The sequence below is a fragment of the Mastigoproctus giganteus genome, chromosome 11, assembly GCF_048544385.1.
Source record: "Mastigoproctus giganteus isolate SK-2022 chromosome 11, ASM4854438v1, whole genome shotgun sequence".
NCBI classification, from domain to species: Eukaryota; Metazoa; Arthropoda; class Arachnida; order Uropygi; family Thelyphonidae; genus Mastigoproctus; species Mastigoproctus giganteus.
Window position 1 is genome coordinate 101,559,006 of NC_143585.1, and position 23,596 is coordinate 101,582,601.

The 23,596-nt window shown below is 36.4% G+C and overlaps 2 protein-coding genes across 2 annotated transcripts in view; both read right to left on the minus strand.

Moving 5' to 3' along the window:
* LOC150078296 (synaptic vesicular amine transporter-like) overlaps positions 1-5,763 on the minus strand; it is a 98,371-nt gene extending 92,608 nt beyond the window's left edge. Inside the window, exons 1-2 of the mRNA XM_090384987.1 lie at positions 5,661-5,763; positions 672-730 (exon numbers count right to left, since the gene is read on the minus strand). Of these exons, the coding sequence (XP_090241113.1) occupies positions 672-730; positions 5,661-5,725 (124 nt within the window). The 5' untranslated portion in view covers positions 5,726-5,763. The remainder of the gene's footprint in view (positions 1-671; positions 731-5,660) is intronic.
* Positions 5,725-22,524, minus strand: LOC150078297 (synaptic vesicular amine transporter-like). The gene is made up of 4 exons (XM_090384526.1): positions 22,491-22,524; positions 7,202-7,334; positions 5,762-5,913; positions 5,725-5,730 (listed from the first exon to the last, which is right to left on the minus strand). The coding sequence occupies exons 2-4, from the start codon at positions 7,320-7,322 to the stop codon at positions 5,725-5,727; spliced, it is 279 nt and encodes a 92-aa protein (XP_090240652.1). The 5' UTR covers positions 7,323-7,334; positions 22,491-22,524.
* Positions 22,525-23,596: the final 1,072 nt, after the last annotated feature.

The following is a 23,596-nucleotide window of genomic DNA, read 5'->3' on the forward strand; positions in this document are numbered from 1 at the left end:
GCGAGAAAACTCATGTTCCAAATGCAGATGGCAGTTTATTATTGGCTGGGTATAGCGAAGGACCGAACTCCTCTTATTAACATTGTACTTAATAACTAAGACTCGAACAAGTAAATGGAATTGGTCTTTGTTATATGGAGACGATAATCTTAATTAGAATTCGCCCTTCATTGAAGACATCTCAGTGGACGATAAAAGAAAGCAGTTAATGGATCGTTAGATACGCTTTGCCGCTAAGTAGGATATTGTAATGCACTGTACTGGGTTGCTTTTCATCTGTCTTCATTTGTTACAAAGTAATGGACAAACTGCATGCCTATTTTAGTGATGTCGATTGGAAGCACGTGATGACAGAACACAGGGAGGTTAATTATTACAGGAATCTAGAACCAATTAGTAACTCGACTGTTTACTCAGTGATAAAGTGGGGCAACTATTAGTTATTAAACCAATAACTGGCAAGTAATTGCCATCTTAAGTTACAGTAATCCGTAGATCATAGACTCCTGTCGAGTCACGACAGGGTTTTCACTAGTGCGCACTATAATACGAAAGTTGAATAACCAGAGATGATTGGGTAAAAAATTGGAAGAGATTTCTCGTTGTTTTTAATACACCTCTTAATATTAGTTGAAATAATTGGTTTTGGATGGAATTAAGGCAATACTTACGCAGTGATGATATCAGAAGTACAACCAAGCCACCTAAGAAAGGGGTGCTGTATCCAATCCTAAAATAAAAATAAAATTGTAAGCGGCGAATCACTCCGTTCCTTAACCACAAAAGCAAGCTAGAGCTTAATTAACAGTCATTTATTATATAGTTATATCATATTTTGTTTAACTTATAAAAATTTTCTCTTAGAGTGTGTTTGGCTAGTTGTGTTCATAAATTAAGACTATACACACAGCGGGTAGCTGCCCTAGTGGTACAGTGGCTGATAACCCAGTTATGAAGTTTAACTCCACAATATAAAGGAACCCGCCCACTGATGAGAAGTCCACAAGCTTTGAAAGGTGTTTTCTGGGTGGTGGTGGTGGTATCCTCTGAGAATAAGTAACGTTAGTCTTCTCTACTGGCGAAGCGTTGCTTATTCGAGGCAGCACCACCTAAGTCGGAGAAGTTTACATCTAATCATTTTGACAATAATACAATCAGTAGCGTATTTAGCAGTTATCTGAGATTGAACCACGGTGAACTCAAACGCATGTGCTACACTCAGCTATATCAGATCTTATTACTCAATGTGTGTGCGCTCACCGACCTGAGATTGGCAGATTATACCCAAACTAAACAAGCCTTTAAGAATTTCACCCTCATTAACGAAAGTATAGTCATTCAATCCATACTAACATCTTGATGGTCGTGTTTCATCTACATATTTGTAGACAAGTCTTCTACATCTATTTGAGAGGAAACATCTGTCTCAGCAATGCCAGGTTCAATCTAGGATTATACTTTCTTAGTTGCATTCTTATTATTGCGTGTAGAATACCTTCAAAGATCGCTGTCCTGTCTTGTTTTACATATCACCTTTGTCTCGGAAAATACCACAGTGGTTACACTACGAGTTTTTCCATAATAACTATGATTAAAATGTGGACTACCTTATTGAAAAACTTCGATCTGCGTTATTTCTTCTTATTTAAGCCAGTTTGTAACAGCTGCCTTAGGAATTCTATTTCGAAGACATGGGTCTTCTACTTTTGGCTCTACGGATGGGAATTAACTAAGAGAGCTTCTGTTTCATAAAAGTACACCTCCATTTCAGTTTTTACATTTGTAGAAGTTTTCTTAGGAAGTCCTCTTAGCTCACTATTGAGATTCGTATTGCATTTGTTCTCTGAAAAAGTACACAAGAGTTATAACACACCGTTTCATTCACTTCATCTGATCTCTCTCGAGAAAGATCTTAATGTGTGTAAAGAAGATGGCATCCCAGAAAGCAGTTTGGAGATCTTTTTTCCCGAGGCCAAAGAATTGCTTTCAGAAACTATAAAAATTCACCTTTCTTGTTTGACATCATTTAGCCAGAAGCGACTTTTCAATCATAATTCGGAGACATGTCACTAACGTATTTCTCCCAAAGGGTACGCTGCTTTCTTAAAGAAACAAACGTTGACTTCGCTTTACCCTTTGTGAAGAAGAAACACGTGTCTAGGCCTGCAGAAGAGTTCAAAATGAAGTCTAGAATTACAAAAGAAGGGCATACCACAGCTAGAGGCATGGGCATTTAAAAGTTGTCTGACCTTAGATGCTGTCTAATGCAATAACCAGTTATTAATCTACAATACTCGAAGAAAAATTAAAACTGAATCGCATTCCAATGCCATCAGAATAGTGTTGGTCGTTTCTTGTGAAAATTAGAGTACTCAGAATTTGAATGCGTCAAGATAAATAATAAAGTTCCATTCCTGTATTCTTTTCAAAGATATTAAATGAAAGGAAACACTTTTTTTAGCCGCCTAATGTTTGATAAACTAATATTAGTTTATTGTAACATGCCATGAGTATACAAATACCATTTAGGCAACTTATCAAATCTGAAATCAATTCAGATGAGACTTCGACATAACAAAATTAGCGGTTCCCGTTTTAGAAATCATGTATTTGATCAATTTTCTGTTCTGAGTTTCTTCAATATTACTGTTAACTTCTACAAGAAAAAAAAAAACACAAATTTTGTATCTTCTAAAATGCTGAAATATTACTTTAATAATGGATTTAAGTTCGTGACCCTTTCCTAATCTTAATTTCAAATTCATCAAAAGCAAGTTAAAACTGTTTTCCCGCAATTCCCTAATCAACACACGCTCTTCAACTCTTACAGAATTTCTCCTGGAAGATGATCTGTGACGTCTCTTTTCACTTAACATTTCAAATGCAAATTTATCTCGATTGCCAAAACCTCTGCTTCAAAGATTTCTATGATTTCGTGATTCTGAACTGAATAAGCTCTTCCGAATTAAAGATAGGCCACCATCCCCCGGTAATCTGATCAGATATGTTCAAGCGAGAACACAGTTTGTCTCTCTTACATAAAGGAAATAGTACATTCTCTATAATTCTTTTTTATGAAAAATAAAAAATTTCAGAATTCTTTTTATATGAAAAATTATAAAAAAATACTTTTTATAATTCTGGTGAGATTCTAAATTAGATAAAACATTCCAATTAAGTAAAGAAGGAGTATATTTGAAACAGACGCATATCGATCTGCCGCAGAGGAATTGTCAAAGCGATAAAATTTTATCTTTCTTTTCTGGTAATATGATAAGGAGGTGATTAAGAACGCCATCATAATATATCGCTAAAACATTCTGGTAGATCTGACCATAATCCTACATATTTAATCAAGAGGTCCAATTTTTACCTGCTGGACCCTTTAATCGATGTTTAAAGATAATTTTTTCCTTCCCTCATGATCATTATTTCCATCTGCTGTTAAACTTTTGCAAAATATCCTGCTTCACTTCTTAACCTCTTGGATTCTTCCCAGTCACTCCTCAAATTCATTATGCTAGGAAAGTTGTTTCAGCCATCTTTCTAGCTACTAATGTTTTTAACGTTGATTGCTACTGCCATGTTTTATTTTGTTCTGAAATATATTCGTTAATGTTATATGGGTTTTAGTATGTTGACAGCGAGAATGATGAATTACCTCGAAGTTTTTCTGTTACTTCTCATTATAAATCCCTCTAGCGCTGAAATTTATAATGTACAGAATGTCTCAAAAAAGATTAACACACATTTTCATCGCATATTTATAACAACTTAATTTTGTTCATCTTTGGTTAGTATGTTTTGCTGATGAAAAAATGTTGTTAAAACAAAAACTATAAGTAGTGGCAATGATGCAGTAAAGCAAGCTTATATAGCATCAGCACCCCCCCCCCCAAATTCATTCAACCCTGCTAATAATTTGTCCAGTTCCTCCTTAGATTTATTCAAATTATCCACTTCAACAAAACAGATGGAAGTTTGTTACAACAATTAATCGCAGCTGGCTGAAAGCAACCCTATCTATCGTGCAGCCATTCTTCCTCAATTTAAATGTATGCCCCCTCATGTGTGTGGTCTGAGCAAGAGGAAGGATTCCATCAACAGTGAGTTTACTCAATCCATTCAAAGCCTTAAACACCTAAATCAGATCTCTTCGCAGGTGTCTAAATCTTCAGACTCTGCAATTTGCTGCAGAACTAAAGCCTTTGCTAGTAAGAGCACCCTTTTGTTCCCCTCACTAATTTGCTGTTCTTCTCTGGGCCAGTTCTAACATCCTTCTTAAAAAGAGGCTTCCATGCCTGCATGCAGTACTGCAAATTTTGCCTAACCATCTCCTTATCCGTGCTGGAAAAATTCCTGTATAAAGTTTAACGAATGATACCCATAACTCAAACCACATGGCAGCTGGACGTTTGAGGTTCGAACAATGTAAATCAATTTTTTTTTTTTTTTTGATAATTTTATGGCACCGAAAATCAGAGATTTTGCATGAAGTTCAAAGACAATAGAGACCAGAATTTGATGTAAACTGCATCACGAAGAACAATTTCAAAAATTCACGATGTGAGACGCCTGTAAGGTTTGTGCAAGCAAAAATCTAGGAGACTCAATACATCAACAACAGGTATGAAAAATTCTGTGGCGTTGCATCGGTAGCAATATCACCACGAAAAAATTTTGGCAAGCTGCCTGTGAGAGTGGGATTAGTAGAGAAAATGTACACTGCATTCTCAAAAGAGTTAGCTGGAAATCTTATCTACGAAGACTGCTAGAAACAGCAATAGGAATGAAGATGGCTTGAGTTTTGGAAATGGTTTACAGTGAAGATGGACAAGGGTGCAAAACATTTGGACCAGACTGTTTGGTCGGATGAGGCAAGATTCACAACGTTAAGCATGTGGAGTTATCCACATGCTTAACATGCCTATTTCACCTACCACTTATGAGCTTTCGGGGGAGGGAGTAGTTTAGTGCCAACAGAACGAGGCACCCTACACATTATGATGTTAGGGCCTATCCTGATAATCATTTCACTGACTGGTGGATAGGATGATGAGGGACAAAGTGTCGAGTATCTCCTACATTCACCCGATTTAACCCAATTCGATGTCTAGTTAAAGATACTTGAGGTGCAGTACGCGGTAGAAAACCAGCTATACTTCAGCAATTGAAGATTGGAATTTAATTGTGTGAAGCTCTAGTAGCAGTTACATCGGACAACGTTTGTTATTTAGTTGTTCGTCGCTGCGAAGTGTCTAGAATCAAATGGTGACAATTTCAACATCTGGTTAGCTAATTCAAGTTACTGCTTCTACAAACGCCCACTAACAGTTTTTGAATTTTGTAGTTCATTTTATTTCCGTGTTGATAATACAGGTGTTTTAATGACAATTAAACTAATATTATCATTAAGTATCAACGATTAATAAATGTGAAATACAATATTTAACGAAATTGAAAACATAGACATGTTTAGTTGCAAAGAAATAAAAGGATTTGGTCTTTGTTGCTTGCACTGTAATAAGTGCAATTACTTTAAACAAGCCTATTCGTGAATATCTACATTATAAACAAATAATATGCAATGTATGAAAACAAGTTGCCACGGAGTTGTGTATGAAATGTTGGCAAAAGTTTTAAACTAAATTAAATCTTACCTGTTGGCCAAAAGGCCCACCATGGGATTAGCAACCAATTGTACCAAAGCTTTAGACGACATCATTAAGCCTACTTCTCCATTTTCTTCTGTTATCTCAACTCCGGTCGATGTCTCATTCTGGGTTTCCGAATCAGATGAAATTAAATAGTCCACAGCAGATGGCAGCACGGTGTAGTTCATGAGTGAAACATTCCTAAGGCTGAAGTTTGACGGATGATCCAGTTTGAGAAGAAAATCGGGTACGATTGGCACTAGAATTAAAAAGAAATGCTGTTAACGTATCTCTGAAACCCCATTCCTAGAAAAGGAATCCAGCAAAAAAACCCGTGATGCAGTTAAAACCTTGCCCTCCCCCCTCATCAGCTTACTGAAAACTGAAATAATTTATTTTACCTCGGAAATTCATCGGCTGCAGACTACCACTATACAGAACCCACAATTACTTATGAAAAGAACAGCCGATACTCAGCTCAGTATATCTTGGGTTTTCTTAATTTTCGAAGTTTTAATAAAAACAGGGCCAACTTTTTTGCCAATTTTTATTGAAATATTTTCTATTATTTATAAAAATCAAAAAAAAACTTTAATATTTAAGAAATTTCGGTAATATTCGAGAAAGGTGTAGAAGACCCTGGATGTGGGAAACCATTATAAAAGATTCCTGAATGTGGTAGAATATTGCAGATGATCCTAGAAAGTTGGAATGTTGTTTCGATATTATAAAAGATTATAGATGATTCTAGAGTGTTTTGCAATAATATAAATTGAGGAGTAAGAGCTGTAACTTATAAATCGAACATCTGACAATCAGAAAGAGTGTGAGTTTTGTGTGTTTCGTGATACACATGGCAAGAAAGAAACGAGTTTTGAAAAAAGAAGTGCTATTATAACTCTGTTAGTAAAATAATAAGAGGAGTTTACCTCAATATAGTACGTAGAACACTTCCGTATGATACCCTCCAGAAATTAAAACGGAAAAAACGAAAAAATCGACAACTTACCGGTACATTAGAGTAAAATATAAATAATTAAATAATCAATTTAACGCAATTTAAAACAATTAAAAAAATTAATTAATTTAATTACTTTAAATTGATTATTTAATTATGTGTATATCATACGAGCTGTCTCTTCTAATACGTGTTGCTGATTTTTCAGAATTAAAAAAATACTAATAATAAAAATTACACCTCAACCTAAGACCTATTAACTCGACAGTCATATAAAAAGGCGTTCTTCAAAGGATCTTTTGTTATTCTCATCAATCCTACCTTAACCATTGCGCTAAACTGGCTATGGCCCAGGGACACTTTTAGGGCGTTTCTATTTTGTTGTTCTTATAAGGTTGCGTTTATTTGTAAATAATAAAATGTATATTTGCTTTTAAAATAAATATCTAGTTTTAATAACTAAAAATAAAAATTGTACCGACTATAAGAGAGCTCATCGTGTTTTTTTCAACAACAGAGCATTTCATTTAGCAAACTTCTAAAATAAAATGCTTAATTTAAAAGCCGCTAGATGGCAGCAGATACCTACCTACCATTGTCAATAGCATATTGTCCAGGAAAAGGGAGAAAAATACTGAAAATACGATAAACTTTTCAGATTTCTGGAGCTGCCAAAGAACAGATTCTTTACTTTTCATTTCAGCATTCATTGAGGAGAACACCTAAGAAAGAATAACAAAACAATTAAAGCGTGCGTGTGTACGCCCGAAAGATGTTTTATGTGAAAATTGTGACGATTGGAAGAGGTCAGCGAAATCCATTTGTACAATAGTATGATTGTGACTACATCGACACAGCCATACTTCCTGCAACAGAGTATTTCATTATTATTATTATTCGGGTACTCCTGCAGGAAGTATCATTACAGCAACACCAATATTTCACCACAACATTTTCATTTCCGTTACGCTACAAGAGTTTTCGCATCAAAAATAAATAAAAGCGTACGTAACAATGCCCGATTTAAACTTTTAATTTTAATTAATTGCCCGATTATTAAAATTATGCGTTGCATATTTTACAAATATATAAAATATATGTTAAGCATTCCAAATATCATTAAAATCGGACTAATAGAAAAGCTACAATTATAATTTCTTTGTCTGTCCGTCCGCATGTAATAACTGTTCCCAGTGGATGGATTTTAAGGAAATTTATATTTCGCTCTACAAGAAAGAGTCGATCCTTCCTGTGTTTCATTAAAATCCCAGCAATTATTATTATTTTCTTTTATATGAAAACATCTATAGCGTCATCAAACAATGGAATGTAACAGAAGTTTAGAAATGACGTCGCACTGCCTACGCGCTGGTGAGAAATGTGAAATACTTAAATTAAAACAGAAGCGTACGGGGCCACAGTAGCCTTGTGGCAGCGTTCCGGCTTGCTGAATAGCTGATCGAGGTTCGATTCCAGCACTACCCTTATGGGAATTTTCTCAGGGGCATTCAGCATTGAGTTTGGCGGTCTCAAACTGTGGTCGTGAGGTTTTTCACCGGGATTGACTCCGGTTTTCCCCTCACAACAGACAAACCGCCCTTCGCGACGAGGGGTACACTAAAATTTGTTAGGGCTAGGGTCGCGTGTAGACTGAACTTCGCAGCGTTTTCGCTGCGAACTTCACTCTTGAGGGAAGGGGGTTAGTGGGGCAGCCGCGCCACCACCACAAGGTGGATTGCGGACAGTCTATTATTATTACAGACATATTCTGCTCCTTTAAAGAATGCATTAATTTCAGTTGCAGCTAAAATCCATCCATCAAAATGCGAGTAATTATTCTGTTCAGCAAAAATCAATTGCTGGGATTTGCACAAAAAAAAATAAATAATAATAAAGTAGTTAGTGTGTGCAGAGCATTTCAAGCGCATTAGCAAACGTTAATAATTCACGATTAACAGCAAACAGAGAAAATTTCGTTTCTGCATATGTCAGCAAGCATAATATCCATTTATTTATTAACACGGCTGTATATACATTCTCAAGACGTGAATTACTAACTAAAATGAAATGCTCTGTGCACATTAACTACCTTTTTTTTTTATTTTGCAGCAGTTGATTTTTGCTGAAGAGCATAATTATTCGCATTTTGATGGATGGATTTTAACTGCATCTGAAATTAGTGCATGCATTGCATTCTTGTAAGGACGTCTGCTATAATAATAGACTGCCCACAACCCACCTTATGATGGTGGCGCGGCTGCCCCACTAACCCCCTTCCCTCAAGAGTGAACGCTGCGAAGTTCAGTCTACACGCGACCCTAGCCCTAACAAATTTTAGTGTACCCCTCATCGCGAAGGGCGGTTTGTCTGTTGTGAGGGGAAAACCGGAGTCAATCCCGGTGAAAAACCTCACGACCACAGTTTGAGACCGCCAAACTCAATGCTGAATGCCCCTGAGAAAATCCCCATGAGGGTAGTTGCTGGAATCGAACCTCGATCAGCTATTCAGCAAGCCGGCAACGCTGCCACAAGCCTACTGTGGCCCCGTACGCTATCGCTTTAATTAAAGTATTTCACATTTCTCACCAGTCGTGTGGGTAGTGTGACGTCATTGCTGAACTTCCGTTACATTCCATTGATAGATGCCGCTATAGAAGTTTTAACATCAAAAAGTTAGTGCCATGGCACACCAGAAGATTAACAAAATATAGTAACATCACTTCTTCCAACAGTTATATGGATAATTGCTTATTACACTAACAATTAATAATTCTAATAGAAGCACAATAAACCGGCAGCCAATTATTTCACTGACACAAAAATTTCTCCAAGATATGAATATCACATAGTTTAGCCTTCCATTACTGTGGAAAGATGCGAGGGAGGGATAATTGCATCTAGGATATATCCTAACATGAATTCTCTTTCAAAGAGAACGTCTTGTGGGGAGGGAGACTAGGATGAGACCGTATCTATAATTGACATCTATGACCTTACTAAGTACCTCCTTTCTACATTGCTGTTTAAGGTTGGTGGATAGAGCCAATTTTTGAATGTTAATACAACACTTTTTATTTGAAGATATAATCTTCTTGGCAAAGTTGAATTGTGGTGGGCTTAGAGAGGATCTGTTGGATCACTGCTGGAAAGAGGAGCTTCTCAACTTTCAACAGGCTCGAGGACTTTGCAAATAGAGGCCGAAATTCAGATACCTACCTTGATGTATGGAATTTTGGGACTTGGAACATCTACTTTGTGGACATTCCAAGCCTGTGGGAAAATAATTTCGAATTAAGAGATTATAATTATGGACACTATAATACATCTCCACAACTGGGATTCACACTGTTGAGAATAAAGACTAAGATGCTATCATTGCTTGAAGAACTGGAATCTGGAAGTGAATTAATTGCTCATATGAGCTGTTGGCGGTCGAAATTAATGAGACAAATGACAGAAGGTTGCATTCATTGTCAGGATGCTTCAATGTAAATGATTTTGGAATAAATCTTGTAACATTATGCAACCACTCCTGGAAAACCAGTCAATTTGGGAATTGAAAACTATTTTCTTTAGAACGAGGTCTGGCTTTTTCAGAGTCTTCTAGAGGTGGAGTTTTACGTCAGTGGATTTGGCTATGTTATAAAACATGCCTTGTTATGGGAGAAGGCAATCCGGTCTTCAGGTAGATTAGTTTTTCCGTTTCTTGTAGAGAGTAAGCTTGAGACAGATTGCACGATGTAATCGTAGTCAGTTGTCTAGTCCCTCACCTGCGGGCGGGGGGGGGGGTGGCTAGACAACGGAAATATAGTAATTGTTTTGGTGGTTGCATTTTTAGCTTTCAAATTTGGACATTGAGTAAGGAACAATGCTGCTTGATAAATGATTAAATAATTTTAATTTAGTTTTTAATGATACTTTTCTAACTCTATTTGTCCTCATATTTAGAATGGGATCAACTGCATTGTTCGGATGAAAACATCGACAGTTAACGAATGATGCCAGAAAGCAAGATTTTGCAGCATGAGCTGAAATAAAAAAAAAAAAAATACTTCTCGTATCGCCTACCCATCCCCCCCATTTGTGTTGTTTGTTTAATTTGTTGGTCTCCTAGTATATATTCTGATGTCAGCTGATCACGACAAGACACAGATCCATCCTCTCCGACATTGGATTCTTCCTTGAATTTATTTAAACTGCCCACTTTTACAACAACAACAAATGGGAGTTTATTCCAACGACCAGCTACTTGCTGGCTGAAGGCAAATTTCTAGTAGTAATTATCCACTATCATGGTACCAACAAAGTTGGTACGTTAATCTGGAATTACTGATACTCATATGAAGTACCTTTGCATTTGTCAATGTTAAACTCCAATTTCTACTTCTCACCCCATCTACCTAACTTTTCTAGATCTTGTTGACGTGGCATAACACTAATTACTGCCATTAACCACCGTGCCAATCTTATATCATCTGCACCCTTAGAAATTTGTTTGGTTATTGTAAAGTTATACTATACAGGTGATCCAATTGAAGTATTGTGTATTAAACATAAAATGGGCGTGACATAAATAATAAACAAACAACTGTTGAGAGCCTTCTGCTTCTTTCAATAAATAAAAGAACCAGAAAAATGACCTCCTTGTGGTATATATCCTAATAATGTACACAGGAAATAATACAGCAGCGAACAGAGCAGTCTGTGCAGCTTCTATATTATTGATCCATTAAAATGAAATCAAAACGTACAGTATCTCTGAGAAGTCTAGATAAGATTCAAGAATCTTATCCTTATACCTCTGAGCAGTCGTCTCCCTCAACGAATTGATTGCTCTCTCCTCTTATCAAATCGATAACAATTTGTTAAGAGGAGAGAGCGAATTCCGCATTCTCTCCGAATGAAAACACATGCATCAGGTTGAAGACTATCTATTCATTCGTGAAGAATAAATCAGCCTTGGCCCCAAAGATTATGTTGCCTGCATCAGAGAGGATCTACTGCGGAGCGAGTGAAGGAAATAAAAACCATGGGCTGCTTCAGAGCGTGTTCTTGAAACCTTTTACATACAGTTTGCTTGGAAACTGTGGTTACTGAGAGATCGAAAGAGAGCTACTGCTGTATGGAGATTCTCTTGGCGCATCAACTACTTTGGTCATAGTGCGCCAGTTCATATAATCAATATCTAAAACGGTTGTCCAGGATGAAAAGTTGGGAATAATTCATAGAGAACATTCTTACAAGCCCCAGATGAGATTAGTTAATTACAGTTCCGATTGAAAAAGAATTTAAAATTTACTCCAATCTCCGAATTGATTTGTAACCATACTTCTTAAAACGAGTGACAAGTGGTCCACTGTAGTGCCACTGAGGAATCCCCGTATGGTGTCTTCTGTTAAGTGCTCTGTCTCAACGTTATTGAAATAACCTTGAAATATTAAGCCCTTGTCTTGCGATTAGGCTGCCAAATACAATCCACCGCTCTAAATCCTCTAAAATGTACATATTGCTTTGTACAGAAAGGAGACCTAATCAAATGCTTTCTCCACTGCATTAGATTAGAAATTATACTGAATAATATAAAACAAACAGCCTGCTTATAAATAATTTCGTTTGGAAGCAGCCTTCTTTTCAGAGGCATTTCTTATACGTGGGTGTATCTTAGAAATAAATAGGAAAATACAGTTCTTGTTGCTTTTGTGTGTCTCTCTCTCAAAGAAACAAATGTAGGGTAGAATGTAATATTACACCTTTTTACTCAAAAAATAATATTTTATGAATAAAAAGGTGTACCAACAGAGGATCTTATTGTAAAGTAAAGATAACTCTGGTGAAAATCTGCATTTGAAATATAGCGATGTACAATTACTATATTTTGGCTATTATCCCTCGATTTAATAACGCATTCCCCGCTCACACAGGGACAGAAATCTAATATTGAAAGGATAACTGAAATGTAAAGTACAGAGCCATCTGAGAGTTTCTGAATACTTTTATAAAGCCGCGGATTTGATGGGATTTTTGTGCAATACAAGCATGATGCATATGGATCAGGCAATGGACCTTTACAACGAAGATTCTTAGGTTTTTTATATCGGTAAACATTGTGAAGAATATTTTGCAAACTGTTTAGGAGAATAAAAGAAAAAATTTTGAGCTTATTTCCTCAAAGTATGTGGTGAAATTTTAAAGGCAGTTCTATAATCCAGACAGAGATACTGCGTGAGGAATTTCATTTGTTTGGTCATTTGTTTTTTGTTAGTTGTTGGCGTATCGGCTTCTGTAGCCATAATGCACCTCCCAAACGTTTTTTTTTTTTTTTTTTTGCATTTTGTAAGGTGGGATTCGAACCCGCGACCTTTGGGTTGTCAGGCAGGTACTTTTCCCACCCGACTAGCCTGGTCGGCTGTTTGGTCGTGTAAATTTAGGGGGAAAAATGATACTCAAATAAGTAAATTGAAATTCAATATTTTAATTTTCGACCTAAAATAAGGTATAAAATTAAATTAGGAAATTAAATTTAAATAGCATCCGGGGAGGATGAATTCGGTGAATCTTGAACAATGTGTAAGATGTAAAATCTTACAAGTATAATATTTTATAAAAAGTGAGATTAATATAAAGTAAAGCTTATGAAATAGCAGCAAAACATTACCAGTCACTAATATTACTAAGGCACTCGCTAGGGATTAAAATTAGACACGGTTAAATTATAGAAAGGGAGCGGTAAGCTTGACAAAGGCAATAAGGGGTGAGCTCCCAGGATAACACCAAAACAACGGGAACAGCGACCTGGCGAGTGTGTGTGAATAATTAAGGCTCTGAAAGAACAAAGGGCAGTAGGCTGAATATTGTCGGACACTTCTTTGATCGTGACACCTGGAGATGGGACAGGTAGTAAATACGGGTCAAATGCACGGATTAGAACTAGGACTGGCGTCTGGCTGTCGGCGATGGCAAGTTTGGTAGATCGTGTGAAATAAATCCGCTAAGTTTAACCAGGGGTGGCGAAGACCACGGCGCACTTCAAAGGTACAGACAACCTGGGAAAATTACGATTTATTAAAATAAGAGGTTGAATCGTACATTGTAGATACAGCTTGAGAAAATTTAAAGGACGAATAGGACAGAATGAAAGTTGATAAAAAGAAGATTGGTTAAAGCTGAAAAATAGGTGCAGGCCTGACACATAGGGGCGGTACGTAATTGAGATGAAAAAAGTGAGTGAACAGGGAGAGAGAGGCAGATCCCTGAGTGTGTATGGAAATGAGTTAGGGGGAGACAAAGTTGAGATTCTAGTCGGCGTTTGGGAAAATGAGTTAAGAATGACAAAGTGGAGATTCTTGTCGGGGTTTGAGTAAGGAAGGACAGTTGAGTTTTTTCGTCAGTGTAAGTAAAAATGAGTTAGTAACATGGACAGTTGAGTGTTTGGTCGTGGTAGAAAATTATGGAGAGTAAGGAGAATAAGCCTGTCCGTCATTGGAAGGCAAGAACAGTGGCCGTATGCTATAGTCTAATCCACATCGGAAGGAAGGCAAGGGTAGTGACCCGAATGCAACGAGCGCTGGGAAATATTTCTTAATTTAATAAGAAGTTCTTAATAGGTGGACGAAGAAACGAGGGTGGCACCCTATGAGCTATCTCCTTGTGGATGAGCTGTAAAAAGTGGAGTAGAGAAGGAGTTAGTGTGAGTTTTCTTTTTGTGAATAAGTTTTAATAAGGTGGAGAGAGAGAGAGAAGGACCGAAAATGCGGAATTAGTAGCTTGATAAAGAAGGAAGCAGCGAATGGAAAGTGGCCTGTATAAAGTGGAGAAAGGCCGCAGAAGGAAAGAGAGCAGTCCCCGAAACGACGGAGTATGATCGTACTGCTAAGTGCCAGTCCAGTCCAGATAGAACAGTAAGATCAGCAGAGTACCAGAATTGTGACCCGCACGAAAATTCCGCTAGAAGTCCAGAGATGAATGCCTTTGATATATGATGATGCCAGTCCCAACAAGGAGCTGAAGCCCCCAAAACAGAGGAGCTCGATTCGAAGAATTAAGTAAGTGACTAGCATATAGTATACTCATTTACCCCTAAAGGACTGTAGGAACCCTAATAGTAGATTAGTGGAAGTTTAGAAAGATACTGTGAGATATATATATGTACAAATTATACGCATGAAGTAAAGATAAGTTAGATAATAATTGTAATTTGACAGGTATAACTAAGTAAGTTGAGAAAATACGGGTGTTTAATGATAGTAATGACTTTGATTATTGTATAACATATGTAGGAAGGCAAAGGAGAGAAATTGGATATATGTTAAGTTATTGTCTGACATATATGTATGATATATTTTGGAAGGGAAGGATAAAGAAACACAGAGTAAGAGATAGCCTTCTATATGTAGCTGGGACAAGCATTAGTCCAGAAATTTATATCAAATGTATGATTTATCCTAATTAGAGAAGTTTGTGATATTATAATCCCCGAGACAAAAAGGGGCACTAAATAAATCAGAAGAGCGAAATTCCTAAATCAGCTTTTGAAAAGAATTTTGAAAAGAATTTGATTCACATAAGTTGTATAAAAGAGATGTTAATTAAACCTCTTAAGTATTTATGGATCATGTGTAAAGAAGAAGAAACTATAGCAATTTTCTATAATGGTATTGATTGTGTTGTATAGAAGGGGATAACCTTGCTAGAGTAAACCAATATACGTAATTGCATATATATAACTGATACTTCATAGGAAAAATTGAATAATAGTATGTGCCTGAGAGTTGGTAATTTTCATGTTGTATATATAAGTGTAAATAAACTATGTTATGTTATATATTAATGTGTGTGTTGTTTGTCATTCTTGAACACTCAGCCTTTCCGAAGGGAATTATAAATAATTGAGAAGTTCCCTTGATTCTGGAATTCTCCTGTGAAGAAATGTCAGATGCGTAAGTGGGGGAAATAAGATAAAGTGGACAAACACATATAAGGGAACAAAAAACAAAATAAGAAATAGAAACAAAGAATATTAAATTAATAATAAAGAAAAGAACACCTTCTTAAAAAATTTAACCCCTCACAAATGGTTACCTTGAACTTGAATTTAAGGATAAAAATATAATCATCCACACAAATGGGATGATTAAATCTTTATTTTTCAGAAATTAAGGTTTTCTGGATGAAAATCTGGCTGTGGTTCTTTGGTAGCAAACACATATACAAATTCATTTCGAAATCGAGCTTATATCATGCCACAAAATGTGTAGTCTATTGTTAATTGCTGCGTTGGTATATTGATTTCAATAAAGCAGTTACAATGAAATTATAAACTTGTAGGTCCCCGCACCTACAGAGTATAAACGGAAATTTATTTTAGAGTACATGAAATTCACAGACACGATAACACTGAAGTAATCAAACGTAATATTGTTCCCACACATAACGAAACCTATTCCGAACCCAACAGGTTAATTAATGGTTCCTCAAACTCGTCTTCAGGTTGATTTGGAAATAGAAGTGAAATTACTGGTGCTAATGCAAAAGAATGGTATCCATAGAACTATCTACAGAAACCGAATGCCATTCACAGTTCAATTCCAAACTCGCTGAACTAATTTTTTCCTTATGAACCTTCCTCCTTCTTATGAAATTCCTGATAAAATTACAAGGACATCAAAAAATACTTAAGTTCATATGATGGGCCAAAAAAGGCACCAGGGAAAGAATTTATTAGTTAAATAAACTAACCACTGAACTAATTACTTCAAAGAGGGGTCTATGTGATTTTTCGTTATTATGTTAATGAATTCACAGACACTATTAAATCAAGTGGTATTTTAAGTAATTTATTATAGAACTGATACAGTTTAAAGGAATTGACCCACCTCAATGCTAAGCATTTAAATAATTTATGGCTATGTTTCGGGTACTCACTTTTCGTCTTTAGGACTGTTAACGTGATACTGGAGTGGAGTCTCTTGGTGGGGTTGGAGAGGACTAGTCTGCCACTGATCTAATCTACCGCGTAATATAATAGTGTAGTGTATCAATTCATTGGCATAACCACTGAACATAAAGCTGGAACCTTATATCTTTACAACCAACATCCACAGCATTCTACGATCACTTGGACCACAAATAAGTTGATCACAGAATCTCAGCATGCCTTCGAGTAAAGTAAAATGAATACTTTTCTTACGTGTTGTAGAAGAATATGAAATGTGTTGTAGAAGAATATGAAATGTGTAATCATAAGTACTAAAGTTTATAACACGCATTCTTGTATATCTTTGAATGCAGTCGGCTTTTCACAAACATTTATTTCCAGATTAAATCATCTTAAGACGACGTTATTTTAAATCGTACCCAGCGGTACTCCGGGTCAGGTTAACTTGTATTTCATATTGTTCCATCTAATGAGTAAAATTTAAAGTTCAATGGTGAAGAATGCCAGAAGGTGGCTAAGAACTCTGCGCAATTCATTTAGGCCGTAATGGATACTACGCTGGAGAATCTTCTTGATAATGAAGTCATCCAAGAATAATATTTCACTGCACATAAAGCAATTGAAAGGACACATAAGAACAAGGTTGGACACACAGCAAGCAAAATTACTTTCCAGAAAGTCCCGATGCGAGTCGAAGAAGAACTTCGATATCTAGCCTGTAAGAAAGGACTTCGGCCTAATCTGAAAATATGCAAAGAAATATTTTTTCTTTGTTAGATGGAGAGAGTTGTGTTTTTTTTTAGGAGCATTAGCAACTAAGGCCATATTGCTCCGGGATATGCGGTAGTCATTCCTTGACCTTTCCGCATCCTCCGTATTTGGTGGTGACGGGCTCGAACCCCGGTCTAATCAAGAAGCGTGTGCTATGTAGTGCTGCTCCTTCCCACCTGGCTACGGAGGCGCCTAGATGGAGAGAAGCGAAGGATTTTATTTCAGAATTCTAGTTAAAACAAACTGCCATTTCCAAGGTTATTATTCTGTCGGATCCAAGTCGACCTGAATCAAGGAAATGATGTGTAATTGAAGCTCCTTCTTGAGTGGAAATTACTTGGCTTAAGTGTGTTTAAATAAATATTGACATAAACAAAAGAAAATGGATATGCGATTACTTTGTATTAACGTCACTTCCACTATGCTGTTTTACCAAAACCGGAAAGAGTAGATCGTTGAATGCTGAGATAACTGTCCAGAACATTGTGGGAAATCAGTGAGCCTACGTGTAATATATTATTTAATAAGAGAAGGGAAGTAAATTATGGGAGTTATCGTTAACAGTGAAATTCCCTGTTAGTAACTCGAACTCAGATGGAATTCTTTGTAATTAAAAGTAATTATACACGGTACAAACAAAACATCCTATTTTTTTTTCTTCTTTAGTGTAGAAATATACAAGAATCATTGTGTCTTCAGTCACTCCATTTGCCTGGCGAATTGTGCTCTTTCAAACAGAAGCAAAGTATAATAATTTGAGTCACCAATTCAGCGAAAATTAAGTTCCAACCTTTTGGTAAAGTTTCTCCTCCATCCTTCAATGCCATACGGTTTTAAGTTCTAAAAGCCATCCATAAAACATGAATCATTTTGGAAAAAAATACAAAATTCGGAAACCCGTGCTAGCAGGGAAGTGTTTAAACAAACATCCTTCTGTACAATATATGGAAAGGATGGTGCTTTCTTCTTTCCTTTTATGAAAACCAAAACACGTGCATAGGATTTGTGATTTGTACAAAGTGAACAGCTGTTTTGAGGAAAAGTAACGCCGGGAGCGAAAGGGAAAACCCAGTTTTTTAGATGCAGAGGAAGCAATCTTTGTACTGTGTTTATGCCAAGAGATAGGCCTGACGTAGCCCAGTGGTCAGGAGCGAGAGTGCATAGCACGCGTTCCTTGAGTGGACCGGGGTTCAAGCCCGTGACTACTAAATACGATAAATATTTGTATTGACGATTTATTGTAAACTCTACTGACTTGGTTGTCGTGCCGGAGTATAAACAGAAAATTTATTTATTTATTTATTATTTATATTAGAAGTCAGAGTAATCCCCAATACAGATATATGATCTTGCCTAGGGATCTTTTTGCCAGTTATAAGACAGGACTGAGTTTTAAAAGGATTGAAATAAATTAAATTATCTTTGCCCCACCTAGAAATCAGCATTTTAGGAATTAATGGATATTCGAGAACTTTCTGCAGGACAAGATTTCTCAACCTGGAAAGTGGAATGCAATGTGCTATCATCAACAAAACTATGGATATGTCTTCCAGTCAAGGAAAGATGCCTATTAATATACAAGAGGAAAAGAGTGGAAGAAAGAGCTGAATCTTAGGGAACAACAGCATTAGTGAGAAGTTAACAAACAAAGAGCCATCTACCATCACCCACAGTGAGTGGTCAGAGAAAAAACTGATACCCAACTACAAAAAACAGTTGGAAATCCATAAGATGAAAGCTTATTTAGAAGATCTTTATGCCAAATACGATCAAAAACTTTTGAACTATCAAATGTAACTGCTTGAGTTTCACCAAACGTTTTTTTCACTGATGGGTAAAAGCCAGAATATCACAGTCACTGATGATATTCTGGCTTATGTTACTGACAATCGTTGATTAGACGAAAGGTTTCCAGATAGTTTAAGAGTTGGCGGTTAATTGATTTTTCCATTAGTTAAGAGTAGAAGAAAGTGCAATGGGACGAAAATTGGATGGGAGAGATTTGTCACCCTTTTTAGGAACTGATTGGATATGAGCAAATTTCCAAGCAGAAGGAAAAACACCTTTGGAATAAGAAAGTGAAAAAAGGGACACAGAACAGAAGTACGCTCAGGATCATAGGTTTTAAGACAAGTGGAGAAATACCATCAGGACCTGGAGCTTTCTTAGCTCAAGATGGAACAAACGTCCATCTGTCGTTGTTTAAATAAATTCAAAGCAGAACTAAACAAAATTTTGAAGTGGATGGATGGGTGAAATGGAAAGGGTTTTTTTTTTTTTTGGCTGATGCTATATAAGCTTGCTTTCTTGCATCATATGCCTCTACTAATGTGGTGGTATTGTACTGGTTAATGAGTCATCTACCACCTAGCATTGCCTGGTAATACAGAGGAGCGGCATTCCTCCGTGTAGTGTGGGCGCCACACCTCGACCCCTGCTTACGATGGTTCGTCTTCAGTGGTCACCTCCAGTATGCTAGGTGAGTATTTCAGGATATGTACATGGGGGGTTATACCCAGGGTTACTAACAGTCCCACTGTCCTGAAGGTGCAAGCAGAAGAATTGGCTGTCACAGACCGCCTGGACTTTGCCGAAATTAGGTCCACTTGACTTGAATGTCACCCGAATATCAGTTCCATCAGCGTTTTAGACTCTCAGGTAGCAAGCACAGCTTAGCATATCTGAGAGAATGTCTGTGACAGCCTCAAGGACCAAATATTTCTATCTAGGAAAAGCAGCATCTTCCCTATTTACCAATAATCAGCGCAGATTCAGTCTTTACTTAGAAACTATTTTGAGCTCAGTTCTAAATTGAATGTAGCATAAAAATCCCCTTTGACGCATACACTGACAACTATTATAAGAAAATACTCGTGTATGCCATTTCTTATTTAATAATATGCAGACTGTTTTTGCAAACTCAGTACACATGCTTCTTTAATATCCTTGTTGACTTTCTTTTTGCTAATTAACTAATCACTAAAATTCCAAATCTCAGCTTCACACTCAAATCAAGATCAAAAATGAAATAGAAAAATTGCTATCATACCAAGTCTGATCTTGCTACATTAAATTACGATATTTGCCGCTGACCTCCAAGCCGTAATGAACTGGCGTGTGTATTACTGGGTAAATCATGTTTCAATTTTACATTACGATACTCAGCTGTGTTATTTATTCACTAACTACAGTCCCTGTTGAAAGTTTCAATTTTAATAACTCGATGCAGATGCCGAGTAATAAACGAAAATTTGAAACCACATTTATCGATAGTGTACACAATTAATATACCCATCAGTGATCAATATTAAATAAATAAATATAAGAGGCATCCCACAGAAATAAATTCATAAGGTATTAGTATATGAAATGCGATCGAAAGTCAATAAACATCAATCGGTTTACCAACTTCTCAGCATACAACCGGAAAAATCAATGGAAAGTAAAATACGCATAAAATATATTAATACCAAATATAATTTAGAGAAAATCTCTTGCAGACTGGAACCAAACCCTACTTTTTCCCCATAACCCTTTCAGTTTTCTAATCACAAACATCTTAAGAAACTAACCGCGATCCATGCAATGCAACTCTAAATATGAATTCGAACAATCATTTATTGGTCTTTTCTAATGTCTTTTTTGGACCACAATATTCAAATTCCTATTAAATGAGATGAATGCTGAAATAAAATATAATCAGAGTAATGAGACGTAAATATATCTTCAAAATACCGTTATAATATTATATGTTAACTACTGTGCAATGTGAGTTAGGTGTTCTGAATTCATTACGATGTAAACTATAAAAGTTTCCGAAGCTGAAACTTAGAATGGAATTCTTTCGGCTTGATGCAGCAGGTCCAGATAAGAAAGATTTAAATGCAAACGGTGATCTTACATGAAACACACGCAGTTAAGAAGATAAAAGAAGCAAGTCAGGCAAATAACGATATCAGAACTTAGAAACCACGGAGATAAGCATAGAATAGGAATCGATGAGTCTCCTTTGATGGGAAAGACCATTGGGAAAGATTAAACTGGTGATTATGGAATACGAGGGATTAGAGCGAAACTGATGGGAATCAAAACAAGAAGTTCTTAGACCTAATGACAATCCAGGATAAATAAACGCTAAAAAATCTTTTGGGATGGAAAACCTTCTTGAAAACAATGTCGGAATAAAAGAAAAGTAAAATACGTACTACATTTTTTCTTTTTTATTTTTAAATATAAAAAGATTGGTTGCACAAGTGGTAGTGCAAAAGATGCCCCCTCTTTTGGGCAAATATTGAAATTACAAAACAGTCCAAATAATTTTTCCCCACATGGTAAGAAACATATACCTTTCGTTGTAGGTTCGTAAAATACATAACTGTCCCTCACCAAATTGTAAAATCTAAATATTAGCGTTATGGTGTAGATGTCTGGCTTCATGTCTGGCACAGTTCATGCTGCACCAGTTCTCTCAAAGTGGTTCCGAACAGTCCAACTGTAATTCATATTTTCTTGGTTCACGGTAGTACCATGCGTCATTGAAATATAAATTACACTTTTAGTACAGTATTTAATTAATTAATTTTGAACAAATTGGGTTACTCACAAAGCTCTGAGAATGGTTTTTAATTCTGAATTTAAAGTTTTTGTGAAGGGAATGGGATATATATTAGGGACATTCGTGTATGAAACTTGATATGAAGTCGTAAAGTTTCGACAATGGATGAAAAATATCGCTGTTATTCAGAGAAAATAAATTATTGGTTCGTCGAGAACTGATGTACTTAATATTTTGCAAAAAAAAAACCAACAAAGAATCTCTTTTACATATTAAAACTGCTATATGCACGATTCCATAATCCTTAATCAGACTACAAAATTATATCCTTTGCCATAACTAGACTTTTTAATTCAATATAAACTCGCGAATCAAAGCACACAAATCGGTAATCTCAAAATATACAAATAAGCAGCTCAATAAAGTGCATGCGTTCCAAGGCTGGTGTCCTCGAGAAGTGTAAATTCACTAAACACCTTCTTAAGACTGCCAAAGTGATTTTAGTTTGAAAAGGCCTTAAAAAATCGGTGCGTTACTCGACGGGAATCGAACCCACAGACAGCTCTACATAACACGAGACACTTGGATACTTCGGCAAAAATGCAAATCAATACTCACATTGGTGTCTTCAAAATCCTGATTCTTTCCTCGAATTCACGGACACTGACAAAACCCGAATACAGCGCTTCGCTACGGTATTGCTTCCATTGTTACGTCATCCCGGTAACGTTTGAGAGCCAATTAGCTTCGGATGTCTCTAAACTGTACCGGGTGTCCAGAGTAAACAAACAATCCTCTGCCAGATGACTCGTAAAATTCTGCTCGCAGCATCACCGCGTTTTATTTGTGCCGCGAAAACAATAGGTTAAATTTATCCGCCTATTGTAGTATTACTGTTTATAATTCCACAATCAAATAGTCACATTCGAGATGGCGTTTATTTGATTATATTACTTGATAGTCGTGGATCTGAAACAGTCACGCGTATAAAAAATAATGTGGGGTTCTGATTTAAGTTAATGTTAAATAAAAAAATCCCACACCCGCGTTTTTGACACAACTATTTATGTATAAACATCGGTCACAAATTATTTTGTCTCACCGAGGCAGCTGTACATTATTGGTCTACTTGCAAATCTTAAGCGAAATTGTTCAGGCACGTATCAGCCTCCTTTAATCCTTCTGCTATTTAGAGATAAGGGAGATGCTTATGTTACTGACAAGCAGACCGCGTCAAACGAACATCAAATAGAAGAGAGGTATTCCTCTCGATATCTACTTCATTGGATTGGAAACGCTCAAATGCGGGACACGAAATGAATGGGGGAACAGTGTTATATGTTAAGAAAGCCCAACGTTCGAGGAGAATAGTTTTGAATGTCAAAAGAGGGAGAAGTTTTCAATGGTTGCTAGTAGCAACCACTAAAAATGAAAACTATTCTGTATTGCTCGTTTGAAGTTACCCACGCCTACACAAAAGTATGCGACCCCTCATTGATAACTGATCGCATTGTTTGGCTACCGTAGCAATGAAATTGTTAGCCTTCCTCTCGTTGTTTGGTTGTTCCTGAATATAACAATTTTATTTATTCAGCTGGCATGCATAAAACTGAGATGGTTTCCAAATAAATATTTTTTTCCTCTCTCCTTAGGTTAATTTTGTGAATTATTTCTAGGATCATGATGATCTTATGGTGTAATTACGTACTGTAATAATGTGTAGG

Excerpts from the sequence above, each read along its gene's own strand:
- LOC150078297 (XM_090384526.1), bottom strand. The coding sequence starts at position 7,322 with ATGAATGCTGAAATGAAAAGTAAAGAATCTGTTCTTTGGCAGCTCCAG. Across the intron at positions 5,914-7,201 it reads TATGCTATTGACAATGGTAG|TGCCAATCGTACCCGATTTT; the intron begins GTAGGTATCTGC and ends TTTTAATTCTAG.